Source organism: Kwoniella bestiolae, chromosome 2 (assembly GCF_000512585.2).
Source record: "Kwoniella bestiolae CBS 10118 chromosome 2, complete sequence".
Lineage (NCBI taxonomy): Eukaryota > Fungi > Basidiomycota > Tremellomycetes > Tremellales > Cryptococcaceae > Kwoniella > Kwoniella bestiolae.
The window spans coordinates 3,119,618-3,133,368 of NC_089242.1; the positions used below are offsets into that span (position 1 = coordinate 3,119,618).

General features: G+C 45.6%; 3 protein-coding genes across 3 annotated transcripts; 2 read left to right on the top strand and 1 right to left on the bottom strand.

The window, feature by feature from the left end:
* Positions 1-449: 449 nt before the first annotated feature.
* On the bottom strand, positions 450-3,421 carry I302_104316 (uncharacterized protein; the record flags this gene model as incomplete). Its single annotated transcript, XM_019189681.2, has 18 exons — positions 450-708; positions 778-902; positions 967-1,090; positions 1,150-1,248; positions 1,308-1,482; positions 1,546-1,613; positions 1,688-1,730; positions 1,791-1,856; positions 1,917-2,167; positions 2,232-2,443; positions 2,507-2,581; positions 2,649-2,686; positions 2,748-2,877; positions 2,938-2,944; positions 3,009-3,032; positions 3,098-3,107; positions 3,162-3,199; positions 3,264-3,421. The coding sequence occupies 18 exons, from the start codon at positions 3,419-3,421 to the stop codon at positions 450-452; spliced, it is 1,902 nt and encodes a 633-aa protein (XP_019049243.2).
* Positions 3,422-5,253: 1,832 nt separating this feature from the next.
* I302_104317 (FACT complex subunit SPT16) lies at positions 5,254-9,530 on the top strand (the record flags this gene model as incomplete). The annotated part of the gene is made up of 20 exons (XM_019189682.1): positions 5,254-5,322; positions 5,388-5,495; positions 5,562-5,652; positions 5,723-5,806; positions 5,860-5,959; positions 6,015-6,102; positions 6,156-6,271; positions 6,320-6,398; positions 6,453-6,641; positions 6,704-6,868; positions 6,924-7,054; positions 7,115-7,217; positions 7,272-7,613; positions 7,666-7,836; positions 7,887-8,196; positions 8,258-8,846; positions 8,909-9,038; positions 9,111-9,210; positions 9,273-9,362; positions 9,451-9,530. The coding sequence occupies 20 exons, from the start codon at positions 5,254-5,256 to the stop codon at positions 9,528-9,530; spliced, it is 3,135 nt and encodes a 1,044-aa protein (XP_019049244.1).
* A 1,074-nt stretch (positions 9,531-10,604) lies between these two features.
* On the top strand, positions 10,605-13,630 carry I302_104318 (uncharacterized protein; the record flags this gene model as incomplete). The annotated part of the gene is made up of 11 exons (XM_019189683.1): positions 10,605-10,932; positions 11,043-11,176; positions 11,245-11,383; positions 11,495-11,629; positions 11,738-12,035; positions 12,157-12,374; positions 12,490-12,713; positions 12,787-12,905; positions 12,987-13,071; positions 13,143-13,252; positions 13,342-13,630. 11 exons carry the CDS (start codon positions 10,605-10,607, stop codon positions 13,628-13,630), a joined length of 2,079 nt encoding a protein of 692 aa, XP_019049245.1.
* Positions 13,631-13,751: the final 121 nt, after the last annotated feature.

Here is a 13,751-nt window from a genome sequence, read left to right on the forward strand (position 1 = left end):
GATGAATCAACTAATGTGGTTGTGGGGGTGCTTGATTGTCTGATGTCTCCCGATTCTAGATATCTATGACTGACAAGATGATGGTATTTGGGATGGACGATGATGAGAAGAGTAGAGAAGAGAAGGAGGGCAACTGATCATTCATGTGTCCTTGAAAGGTTCAACTGCCGTCATCGTCATGATCTCACTAGTGACAGGGACCATTCACGCGACTAACACGTGGCGAATCACTCCTCACATTAGCTAGTTCGTAGAGTCAAGCTTCCTGAGTCTAAGCAAACAGAACATATCAGACCAAACCAGTAATTTCAGAACAATAACCCAATACATGAGGAAAGAGTCAAACAACGTCCCGAAATATCTATAAACCTCTATAAAAGGAGCAAAACAAAGTCCATTCAGTCATTCAAGACCGGAAAAGGGTACTATAACGGTACAAGAGCACTCATCTATCCGTCGACGGCAGTTGACCCGCTAGAAGAGATTGTCTTACTCATAGCGAAAGACTTATCAACCATTAATTTACCATCGTACCCCAACGTAGGTACCTCGACAGGAGTAACAGTACCGCTGCTTTGTTCGGAACCTTCATCCTGTCCTTTCTCGAGATCGATGTTTGATGAGTCGTTGGATTCCAACCTGATTGGAGGACCGGGTCTCTTCTTGAGGATGTTAACGCCGATGATGTATGTCACGTAGGATCCCCAGCTGCTCACCAGAATTAACATCAGCTTTTCGTTCTGAAATAGCAGTCGAAGGGTGCGAAGCATAACTTACATTTGGGTGATGAATAAGCCAATAGCGATAATCCACACGAAAACTGACCAGACTAAATCGATGGAGTTGTAGTTGAAGTTTTGGTGTAATCCCCAATATACCAATAATGCTAATGCACTTGCAGCCTAGACATAATACTTTATCAGCCAAGTTGTTGGGCTGTGGACGACGGTAAAAGGCCGAACTCACCTTGAAGACGAAAGTCTGGATAGAGGAGATTTTGAGTATCAGAGCAACAGTTTCTTTTTTCCATTTCAATCTGTATCCCATCAATCCGATGAATGTTGGCTGTTCAGTGGTAGCTTGGAACAACCTGAGATTCCAATCCGTGTTAGCCAATGGGACAATGCCTAAGGCTTGGACGTAACTTACCATATGATACCGCTCAACATGAAAGTAGGGTTTTGCGTGTACTCGTTGGTAGTCACTCCCAGCGAGATAGCGAAGATAGTGAGGATGTGATGGGCAACACTGATGTCCACATGTAAGCTGAAAGTTACCGGTGGCAATCAGATCGAGCAAAAGCTTACAGAGGCAATCGCATGTTGAACCTGAAAATCAATTCGAAGAGGTACAACGCGACTGTGAGAACACCTGCGAGTCTGACACATCGGAACTCCCAGTAATACCATTCACCCTTGAACCCTGGTGAGCCCACAAGTTGGAGCGCCAGGGCAATAGCAGTGAAGACGATGGTCATAAAATCTATCCACGACTCCGAGTAAGCTCGCGAACTCGGACTTGGCTTAGAGTGAAAGCTCAACTAACACATGGTCACGTTCTTTTGGAGCTCTCGAGGCAATTCTTGGTATGCGTTGTTGAATCGGCCGAACATGCTACAAAGGGCGTCGAGTGGTTGTCAGCAGATGTAGTGAATGAGAGCCTTGTGCGGAATGGGACACGGACTCACAAGTCGGTGGCTTTGGCAAAAAAGTAGTAAAAGACAAAGTAGACTGAATCGACCACATCAGCATACGGTTCTCCTGTGACAACCCAGCTGGATCCATACGTACCGAAAGTCATCGTAGCATAGAAGGTAGGATCCCAAGAATGTACATCCTGACCACTCATCGAAACGTCTACATCACCCAAGAACAGCTATCAGCCCTACTCAGACCAGAAAACAGTAGCAGACATACCGAGAAGAGCACTAAGCTGCTTGACATCGCTTGAAGCCCAAATATCCTGTACCAGCTTCTTATTCTCCGGCGTCACGTATTTAGGAGCCAGGAACCCTTGTGTGAAATGATCTTCTCTGATCGTCGTTGTGTAATCTCTCTCAACGCAGAAAGAGCCGCCAGAAGCGCTCATCGCTGGACAATATGTCGCAGGGTTGAGTTGGAGCATAGATGCATGGACGGCTCGACAGGCTAGATTGTTTTCCCCGACCCTATTGACGTCGCAACATCAGCGTCTGACAAGCTTCGAAGAGGTCAAAGTGGTCGACGACTTACCTGTAGAACTCGCCAGTGGGAAGTGCTGAAGCGCTAGCCAAACACTCGGCGATGGTGCTATATTGCGCACTGCCATCTTTACAGTATGTCATAGTTTGGGTACAAGATGCGAAAGCCATGAATTGATGTAATGTAAGTGTAGAGTTGTCATTTGACATGCCGAGCATTTTGGCCATGTAGGGTGTAAGTTGAGGGATGATTGTATCGGTTGCCTGTTTGTACTCAATCGGTCAGGCAGATTCCCCAGACGGTTAGTATAAGTAAAAAAAGCGTACCCAAGCCCATCGTCGGAAGATGAGATCATATTGGGTGATCTCCTTCTGATCGTTGATTGTGAGGAAAACTTCGAGCTATGTTGGAAAGGTCATGTTATACGCCGAGCCATGAGAGATGTTGTAAGTTTGTGATGAAACTTACCTCGATAGGGTAGGTGGTATTTAAGATTGGGTATTCCACTATCACCGTACTGTCAACTCCATCCTTTTCTAATCAACATCAAATAAATCACCAACTCACACTCAAACTTGATACCCGCCGACACGGTATTATGCTCAACAGCAGCAGCGGTAACATTGTATGAAATGGGAATTCCGACAGGCGAAGGAACAGAAGGATTTTGAGCGGCACCGAGGAATAGACCGAAGAGCTATCAGGTAATGTATCAGATGATTGTACCACCAGTCGAGAGTGATGAACGCAGACGTACGAAATCGCTAGACATGCAGGCAAGTCAGCTCACATCCGGAGTCGGAACAAGTGAGGCAGAAAGAAGCTTACGTAGAGTATTGTCGACCATCAATGCTGATCAACAAAGAGGAAGATCAACAAGGGATTTCCAACACAATTCACTCTCGTCCGGTACTCACTTTCCCACAACTACGAGTCACAAAGTCAGCTACATTCATACATGGCAGGTATCATCTACCTCACTATCGACAGACCCTCTCACATCCTCAGCAAACAGTGCGCTACAGCCACACAAACCGTCAGCATTACCTTCTTTCCTGGGGCAGACACCTGACGTAGACTCACCTCTTAGCGTTCAAATCAGCTACCAGATCACTGGAGTTTGAGGGCATAAACGCATCTGCGAAGTTTTTGGTGATCTGGAGATACTCAAAGCTTGTCAAAGCGTTGACAGACGATAGGAACGCAGGAGCGATCAGGCACGTTATAGTGGACAAACGCATTTTGAATGTTTGTGTTCTTGTCAAGTTAGCTCTGCGATTCACGTCGTCTTCAAAAGCAGAAGCAGGAGAGCCAGTTCATCTTTGTTTATATATGCTCGTGGTCCTTATCATACATAAGAGTTCTGATAAGTGGTCATTTCTATTTTCGTATGAAGAAACAGTCACATCAAGGGTTTGTCTCTCAGAATGAGCCATGGCTGCGGTAAGGCTTCGAAACGTGCATCGATATGTGAACCTTTTACACAACTTTATGTTACAAGCGGTACGGTTCCCTTTCCCTGATGATGCGATGGGCTGTTTCTTCGGTTCCCACTTACTGTATCCTTCCCGTAAATAGTTTGGACCGTACCATCAAAGATAAGGCTGCCTTTCCGCCGGATGGACGATCATGCAGGGCTCACGAAACGCAACGCCCAGATATTCGGAAAAGGTTCAAATCCGACCTGCACTCAGGGTTTACAGTTGAGCTGATCGACGCGGATAACGTTGTTTTTGGAGAATGTCACGCCCAGCCGTAAATTTGAGACAGCCGCTCTTGAAAAGAAAACGAAAAAAAAGGAAAAAAGAAACTTTATGTCTCTTTGTCTTCGTTTCCTGGATTTCTGGTATCCTCATTACCCAGCACTGTATTGTGATCCGCTCTGTAACTCAAAGTCGGGTTTGTTCACTGATCGACAGGGACCAAGCCAGAATCGAATGGTCTGTGCTGTTCACCAAAAACAATCAGAAATAAAACATACGGAACCGAACATGTCTGTATCCTCCCCCTTGACTCGTGTTTAACCGTACCCTATCATGCCCGAAAGACACTCAACGGGCATGTAAACACAGGACCATGGCGGGGCGGGCACAACCCAGCTTCTCAGCTGTACATCAGATTCCAGCACGGTTTACTGTTGTATCTTAACATATGCTCTTTATTGCTGGTGGTGACCGATGTAAGTTTGCTAATACGAATGGCGTGCCGCTCAAAATCCACAAACCGAAGAGGCGTTTTGGGCTTTTCAAGCTAAGATAACATTTAAGTTTTCGTACCGATGAGACATCGTACAACCTCCTTGTATGTTTTCGGACAATTCGGAGAGAGTCATAACGTAAGGATGGATGTCACCTTCTTTCTGCGAACCGAGTTGGGCTGGCAAATGTTCCTGAGCGGATTACTGTCATAACCACATCGATAAGTATTGTCATGTCAAATATGTTCACGAAAGGCCAAAGGTCGCTGTTGTAAATCCGGAAGGTTTGATATCTCCTATCAGCTTGACTATGAATACTGTGTTACACCTTCCTTGCTGTCATCGGTTTCCACTCCTTATGATGCGGATTCTTCCGGACGAAGTCATCATGACAACAGTCACATATCGTAGTCGCGACAATCGTCACTTGATGATCCAAGTGCTTCCATGTCAAGATCATGCTGCGTATTCATGAACTACTGCTTTAATTAAACCCAGTGAGCAGGTATTGATACACTCAAAGGGAGTGGGTCATATTTGTCGGCTGGATGATACCTCACAAGGCTCGTGTAGATGTGCCACATACGTGTAACTCCGCAGTATGCAGTCGGGGATATGATATACTTGATTATATGGGAGGCGCGTCTTGAGTTGCAGGTTACGCGTACTGTGTGGTTGTATTTTGTCATGTTCACTCAAGTTGAATCAATTGAAGTTTCAACATCCATCCTCCTCCTTTTCTACTCATCGCTCGCTCTTCCTTCGCAGCTTCTCATACTCTATCGTCCATACACAACAAAAGAAGCTGGAGATCGAACAAGAAATCCGATACGGAAGCTACATCTCGAGATACCTCTTCCGGAACCCTCCTTCAAGATGTCGGATGTCCAACTTGATTCAGCTCTCTTCTTCAAGAGGGCAGAGAGGATCTTCCAAGCATGGGAGGTGAGTTTCGGTCAACCCAATCCTGATGGAGCTACCAGTATCTGATCTGCTCTATAATTCGATAGAAACCCACTGGTGATACAGCTGAATTGGAAGGGTTGACCGCATTGCAAGTGGTACTGGGGGAACCCAATGATGATACCCCAGCGTATAACAAAACCATGTCTTTGCAAGTAAGTTATAGTCTTTGCCAAATCGACCGGGGTAAGTATCCCAGCTGAAAGCTTCTTTCGTAATAGCTATATCTCCTCGGATTCGAGTTCCCTTCCACTCTCATGCTCTTCACCAAGTCACCTCGCAAAGTTACATTTGTCTGTAGTTCATCGAAAGGTGCGTTTGTATATATGGTGGAATCAACGGGAAGCAATAGGACACAGCTGATCATCATTCGCCACTCCAGCTAAACTTCTCAAGCAGTTGCAGTCGTCAAATGGCATTGAAGTCGATATACAGGTCAGGTCGAAAGATGAAGGAGCAGCCAAGCGTAAGAGCTACTTATGCTCTGTTGACGTGCAATGTGCTTATCCTTTGATGTAGAGGTGGTGAAAGACCTGGTACTCTCGTTGGGCGATGGAAAGATTGGAAGTCTTCCTAAGGATAAGCCTGCAGGAAAACTGGTGGATGATTGGAATTCTGCGTAAGTTGACAGTCTGATTCCGAAAAAAGAATATGACCGACGGCGTTCACTATAGGGTTGCTGGCTCGAAAGGTGGATTGGAAGTCGTGGACATATCGACGACCATCTCAGCAATTCTAAATGAGAAGGATGGCGAAGAATTGGTATGTCCAATCCGCTTAGCTATACCAAACATGAAACTCACGCAGATGAATAGAAAAACCTCATTACCGGATCTAAGATGACAGCAACTACGATGCAGCATTACTTCAAGTCAAAGATGGAGTCTATAATTGATAGAGGTACAACAGTCCCTCATGAAGTCTTCGCAGGGTAAGTCAGGTTATGTCACAAACAGCAGGCAGCTGACGATCTTGTTAGTCTGGTGGAAGAGAAGATAGGGAATGATGAAAAGGGTCCCGATATGAAGTTATGGAATAAGAATCCTTCTTTAGGCGATGTAAGTGGTGTACTTGTATTTCTCACAAGCAGAATACTAAAGAGTGAGGTTTAGGTCGACTTTTCATCCACCGAATGGGTCTACACACCTATCATCCAATCGGGCGGCAAATACGATCTCAAAGTGACAGCCATGTCAGATAACAGTCCATTAAAACCCGGCGTCATCTTAGCAAGTCTCGGTATCAGGTATAAGAGTTACTGCACTAGCATGAGCAGAACATTCTTCATCAGTCCTAACAAAGTGAGTGTATTTGACAGATGAAGAGTTGGAAAGAGATATATTAACGCTTAACCCGTCATTAGAAACAAGAATCGTACTATTCCGCACTTTTAGAAGCTAGATCAGAGGCGTTGAAGAAGTTGAAAGCTGGAGCTGTAGTACAGGATGTGTACAACGAGATTCAACAGTTCGTGGAATCTAAAAGCCCGACTATGGGTCAGAATTTATCCAAGAGTATCGGTTTTGCTGTGAGTCACTATAAATCTCGGGGCTGGATTGAGTATCTGCTGATATGGAGTGTAGACTGGTATCGAATATCGCGATAGCTCGTTCGTCCTCAACGCCAAAAACAGTAGAACTTTGAAGGAAAACATGGTTCTGATTCTTTCCCTTGGCGTGCAAGAATTGCCGGACCCCAAAAAGGCTGGAAAGACGTGAGTTTCACCACTTCTTTCGATATCCTTCTTTCGATATGTTAACCGAATTTCCCTCAGCTATTCGCTTCTCCTCGCCGATACTGTCAAGGTCGGACAGAGTGGTGCAGTTGTATTGACAGAAGGTGTCACCAAGCTCAATGACGTGGTGATGGATCTTGAGGTAAGTTCATGTTTTCCATGCCTCCCATCGCGAATTTTGCTAATGATATCGCAGGATGAGGAGGAGCTCGAGTCAGAACCTGAAGTCAAAGCCAAACCCAGAAAGTCCAATGGTGATGCCAAGGCCAAGTCTCCCGTCAAGACCAGAACCGGTGCAGGTGGTGCTCGTGTAATGACAACGAAAACCCGAGGCGCGAACAGAGATAATGTTGAGCAGACCACTTCTGAGAAGATCAAGGCGAACCAAGCTCGATTACATGCTCAGCGAAACGCCGATGGTGTGAAGAAGTGGGAGAAAGGTGGTAAAGGCAAGGATGGAGCTCAGGATAAGGTCGTTAAGAGATATGAGAGTTATAGAAGAGAGGAACAATTGCCACGGGCTGTGGAGGATCGTCGAGTGAGTGTTGTTTGTGTTTGTTCCGTGCTGTGGAAGCTGAATATTATCGTAGGTATATGTGGATGAGCAGAGGCAATCAGTCGTGCTTCCCATCAACGGTTTTGCCGTTCCTTTCCACATCTCAACCATCAAGAATGTCACAAAGACCGAAGAGTCGGATCACATCGTCTTGAGAATCAATTTCCAATCTCCAGGTCAAATAGCAGGAAAGAAGGAGGACATGGTGAGTCCGCTTGTTTTAATGGAAAAGACTTGTACTGAGAAGAGATACAGCCCTTTGAAGATCCCGATGCCAACTTTATACGATCGGTATCCTTCCGATCACAAGATCAAAGACATATGCTCAAAGTGTTCGACTCCATCACTGGATTGAAGAAGACGGCCACCAAGAGAGAAGCCGAAAGAAAGGAGCTTGCAGATGTTATTGAACAGGAGAAATTGGTGGAGGTCAAAGGTCGACATCCCTATGTTCTCAAGAATGTTTTCCCTCGTCCTGCACCGGAGGGAAAGAAAACAGATGGGAATGTCGAGATTCATCAGAATGGTATTAGATTCAGACCTGACGGTCCTGCTTCCAGGATCGGTGAGTTCATCGTTGAGAGGCCAAGCTATCAATTCGCTGATTCTGACTCTACCTCAATCAGATCTCCTGTTCAGCAATATAAAACACCTTTTCTTCCAACCCAGTGAAAAAGAACTTATCGTCATCATTCATGTACATCTCAAAGCACCCATCATGCTTGGTAAAAAGAAGACATACGATGTTCAATTCTACCGAGAAGTTTCGGATATGTCCTTCGACGAGACCGGTGGGAAGAAGCGAAGAGCGAGATACGGAGACGAAGATGAGATTGAGCAAGAACAGGAAGATCGAAAGCGACGTGCGGAGTTGGACAAACAATTCCATGATTTCGCAAGGAGGATCGAATCTGCCGCTCAAGCTCAACAACATGAATTGGAGGTGGATGTACCGTTCAGAGAATTGGGTTTCTCCGGTGTACCTTACCGATCAAACGTGCTATTATTACCTACCACGAACTGTTTGATCCATATCTCGGAATTCCCATTCACTGTCATCACTTTATCTGATGTGGAAATTGTGCATTTGGAAAGAGTTCAATTCGGATTGAAGAACTTCGATATGGTATTTGTGTTGAATGACTTCAAGAAACCTCCGGTTCATATCAATTCGATCCCGGTCGTTCATCTGGATAACGTCAAGGAATGGTTAGAGTAAGTGCTACCGGGTTCTCACCATGGTAGCTTGCTTTTAGCTGATCTGTGATTGGTCTCAGTTCATGTGATGTACCTATTTCGGAAGGACCGGTCAATCTCTCTTGGCCACAGATTATGAAGACGGTTAATGATGATCCGCTCGCATTTTACGCCGAGGGAGGATGGGAGTTCCTTACTGGTGGTGGATCTGTAAGTGACTTGTGACATTTCAATGCTAGTATGATGATGATGATGATGATGATGCTGACGTGGTCGCGATAGGACGCTGAATCTGAAGAATCGGAAGAAGGCTCAGAGTTCGAAGAGGACTCGGATGCGTTCGACGATGAGTCTAGTTCCGATGATGAGAGTGGATCAGACTGTGAGTTCACTGAATGTCGTAGTACAACAAAGGTACTAACGGTGTGATTGAATGGGGTATAGTTGGTGACGATTCTGACGATTCTGGCTCGGATGAAGATCTGAGTGATGAAGGTGATGATTGGGATGAATTGGAGAGAAAAGCTGAAAGAGGTGAGTTTGGCTTTGAATCTGACATTTGAAAGAATGGGGATCTGAAGATCGGAGAAACTGAGCTGATATCATGTTGATATGGACATAGCCGATAAGAAACATCGCGAGAAAGGAGGTGACGATTCGGATGATGATAGAGGTAAGAAGAAGAAGGGCGGTAGACGATAATTAGATATAAAGGTAAAGGCAAGAAGGGGAAACATTCAAGATATCATCATGTTGTAATTCTAGCTCTATCCGTTTAGTCTAATGATATTTGAAGAGATTAATCGTTTCATGCAGAGTATGATTATCATACTGATCTGTCCCAAGAACATCTTGGTCATCGCGATAAGAGCAGATATGTGAAGATCGCTTTGCCTTCGATGGTGCTTAGTCACGCTGTCGTCCAGGCTTTCAGGCTAAAGAATTTCAAAGGTAGATGAAGGATCGACATAAGAGGTCAATGTATATCGTTCACTCGATTTGGAAGGATACGAATATCATTTTATTTGGTTCCGGCGGATAAAGGAGTCATCTCGTCCGGGCGCACGGTTATCCAAGTGATCCGGAAACACCGGGTCGTTGTGTTTGAGACTGTGTGAATGCGAGGATGTGTGGAATAGGAGGACACGAACAAGTTTCATCATCTCTAGTCAGTGTAGCTCATAGCATCTCTACTTAGTACAGTACAGTCCTACTACTGGTGTCTCGCTCGACGCACCTATCCAAAGCTGTGCGGTAATAAATTAGTCAGTCATTCCAGATGACCTCCTAAAGGAATGCGGATCACGATCTAAAGTGTGTGAGTTACTTGACTAATCGATTCCATTCCAAGCAAGGGGTAGATAGCAGGAAAGGGGAACAGGGTAGATGGCATCTACTCCTTTGATAATACTGACCCACGGATAAAGCACAAAGCACAGATATTGTCAGCGCCCTTTGATCTTTAATCGATTGATAATTGATATCCCTCCTTAGTTACCTGCCAAGGACGAGGTATTATCAAGAAGTGCAAAGATGTTATTCATATATCATCTCATACTCTTAATTTGGTCGAAATGGAAATTGATTAATTTCTTGGATTACCCCTCACACTCACAAATGTTGGTATAGATAATTATTCATTCTTTGTGTCTTATTCGTTCATTCTTTTATAGATCCCATTCTTTACCTATCACTATCTCATCCTCCCAGTCCAGCTCGACCTAGCCTTCAAGTCCTCTTCTACCACCTTTAGGTTAGACCCGGCTGTATACCACGATGATCCCACTGACACTACTTTCCTCCCTACCCCTCCTCTTCCTACTTCTCAGTCCACCCACATCCGCCCAATACGACGCCGACTCGTCAGGGTACAAACTCCAAACTCCACCTCTCACCACCGACTGGACCGAGAAAGTGGGTACCGACCCATGGGTGGAATACCCGCGACCTCAGCAGGTCCGAGAGCAATGGCAGAGCCTGAATGGGATTTGGAGGTATCAGAAGGCAAATTCCTCGGAGGACATTGGGATTGTTCCGCGAAATGTCGGTCAGGATTGGGGGAGGGCGGTGATGGTTCCGAGCTGTATTGAAAGTGGATTGAGTGGTGAGTTGAGCCTCTGCTGGTAGAGGAGCTGTCCGATTCGGAGAGGGATTTTCGAGGAATTTGGATGTCAAGTGCTAACATGGGATGTTTGTTTCCCCTTCACTTCACAGGCCTCCAAGTCGATATCAAAGATAACGAGTTCTCATGGTTCCAAACCAAATTCGATGTACCCTCGGAATGGAAGGATCAATCCCTGTTGATCAATTTCGGTGCGGTAGATTACGAAGCTACTGTCTTTGTCAACGTGAGTCTGCCCACCAACTCATGTGCTGGATCTCCTCCTTTGACTAACTTTGGGTAATGTTTGTATAGGGCAAGAACGCTACGACGCATAAAGGTGGATTCACCCGATTCGACGCGGAGATCAGCTCTTTGGTGGAATATGGACAGGAGAACGAGATTAGTGTTTTCGTACATGATCCGACTGATAGTGAAGAGTTCGTTGTCCCTGGTGAGTTGAGTTGATCCCCTTTCCTCCCCTACTGCTTCCATCACGACCGTTCTTGTATTGTAGTTGAGCACGGGATCGCATTTATGCTAATTTGGCGTGTTTCGGATATAGTGGGAAAACAAACTAGAGATCCGAGTCATATATTCTACACACCCTGCAGTGGGATCTGGCAAAGCGTTTTCATCGAACCTGTGCCTAAGACTTATATCCTCAGAATCGATCTGAGCGGTGATATGGATGGTGTAGGTAAGTACCTTCTGTTCCTGGCCCTCTTTTCACTTGTCTTGTCTACTTTGTATCACTGGAGTAGAAGTGAATCTGAATCTGACATCCGGTGTGATTGACATCCCAAAGGAACAATCAACGTCCACACCTCCGACTCATCCGAGCAATCCGTCAAGCTCTCCATATCCGACTCTGAGGGGACGGCATACGAGACTAATGAAAATACCGAAACTTCGTTCAATTTCACTTTGCCCAATGTCAGGCTCTGGTCTCCCGATTCGCCGACTCTGTACAATGTCACTGTCACCATGGGTGACGATGTTGTGGACACGTACATGGGCTTCAGGAGTATAGCTTCAGGCGTGGTCAGTGGTATTATGAGACCATTGTTGAATGGGGAGTTCATTTTCGCTTTCGGTACGCTCGAGTGAGTTTTTCCCCATAAAATTCTCTTTCGTCGCTGTCCTTCTCTCATTGGATTCGCCCCTGGCGGACAAAGCGTCTAGATCATTCTGGAAACCGTATGACTGACTCGAGTGTAATTCAAGCCAAGGATACTGGCCCGATGGCCTTTACACCCCTCCATCATATGAGGCATTAAAGTTCGATTTACAGTTCCTGAAAGAGATGGGCTTCAACATGGTACGAAAACATATCAAAGTTGAGACCGACCTATTCTACAGAGCGTGCGACGAGTTGGGGTTATTGGTTATCCAGGATATGCCCAGTACGACCGCCAGAAAAGATTTCCGACCGAATCAAGAGCGTGAGTAGTAATCCCCCTTTACGACCTATCGTGCTTGATAACGATGTCGTCTCGCTTGCTCCTTATTCATAATGAGCTGGGATCTCAAGCTGATTCTCCGTTTTCAATCCCACAGAACAAGCTCAATTCGTCACTGAGTTGAGGGAGCTGGTCAATCTACATAAATCGTTCCCCTCGATATTCACCTGGGTGATCTACAACGAGGGATGGGGTCAACCTGAGGATGGGCCCGAGGTCAAACATGCTCCGATGGTTAAGGATCTCGATCCGACCAGGCTGGTAGATGCTACGAGTGGATGGAACGATCATCGTGCGGGAGATTATTCAGATAATCATCATGTGAGTAGACTGTGTACGACGATGCGAGTGTACCATTACCTGATGCTATCTTTTCTGTTGCGATACGATATAGTATCCTGATCCGCAATGTGGGATAGAAAGTGTGGCACCCCCATCTGGGAAATACGATGCCGCCAGAATTGGGATCCAGGGTGAATTTGGTGGATTGAGTTACAACGTCTCGATCGATCAGTGAGTGAGACGTCGTCCGTCTTAGATCACACGAATCTCTTCTTGAAAGGATATGCTGAATCCCAATGTGACTTGTTGTAGCCTGTGGAACGTACCCAAAGCTATCGCAGAGATGAACCAGACTTATGAGATTGACGAGACGCTGGAGGAATGGAATACTAGATCTGTAAGTTGCACGTTGTTCCTATTCCTCGTGTTCCAAAGCTGATTCTTTTTCTCTATTGTGTAATGATCCAGCGTGATCTCCTTGGAATGCTCGAAAGCCAGGTGACCAACTACGCCTGTTCGGGTGCCGTGTGGACTCAGACTGTTGATGTTGAAGGTGAGATCAATGGCTTGATGACTTAGTGAGTTTGATCGGATCGTTTCCCCTCTTACGAGGAGTATCATCAAGTGAATTGCTCAGATACTGATTATGTCTCTTGATACCACGTAGTGATCGAAGGATGGAAAGAGTCGATAAAGCCATATGGAAAGAAGCCATCCAAAACATATTCTCAGCAGCCACCGACCGAGGTGCAGGCTCCGGTTCTGGCTCGGGGGGGAACGCAACCAAGACCAGTGAAGATGGACCTAGCAGCAGCAGTGCGAAAGCGCAGTCTAATGTAGCTACTAGTGGATTATCGACCAACGAAACTAGGAAGAATAGCAGGGGGTCGCAGATAAAGCTTGACGTTAATGTTGGTGCTCTGTTGGGTTTGGGTGGAATCCTTTTGAACCTATGACCTATAAGTTGTATCAGCACGGCGTTTATGATCGATGGATGGAGGATAGAAGACGATCGTTGTAGATATACACAAGTGAGTGGTCTGATAAACATATAGTATATAGATGGACTTGTATATA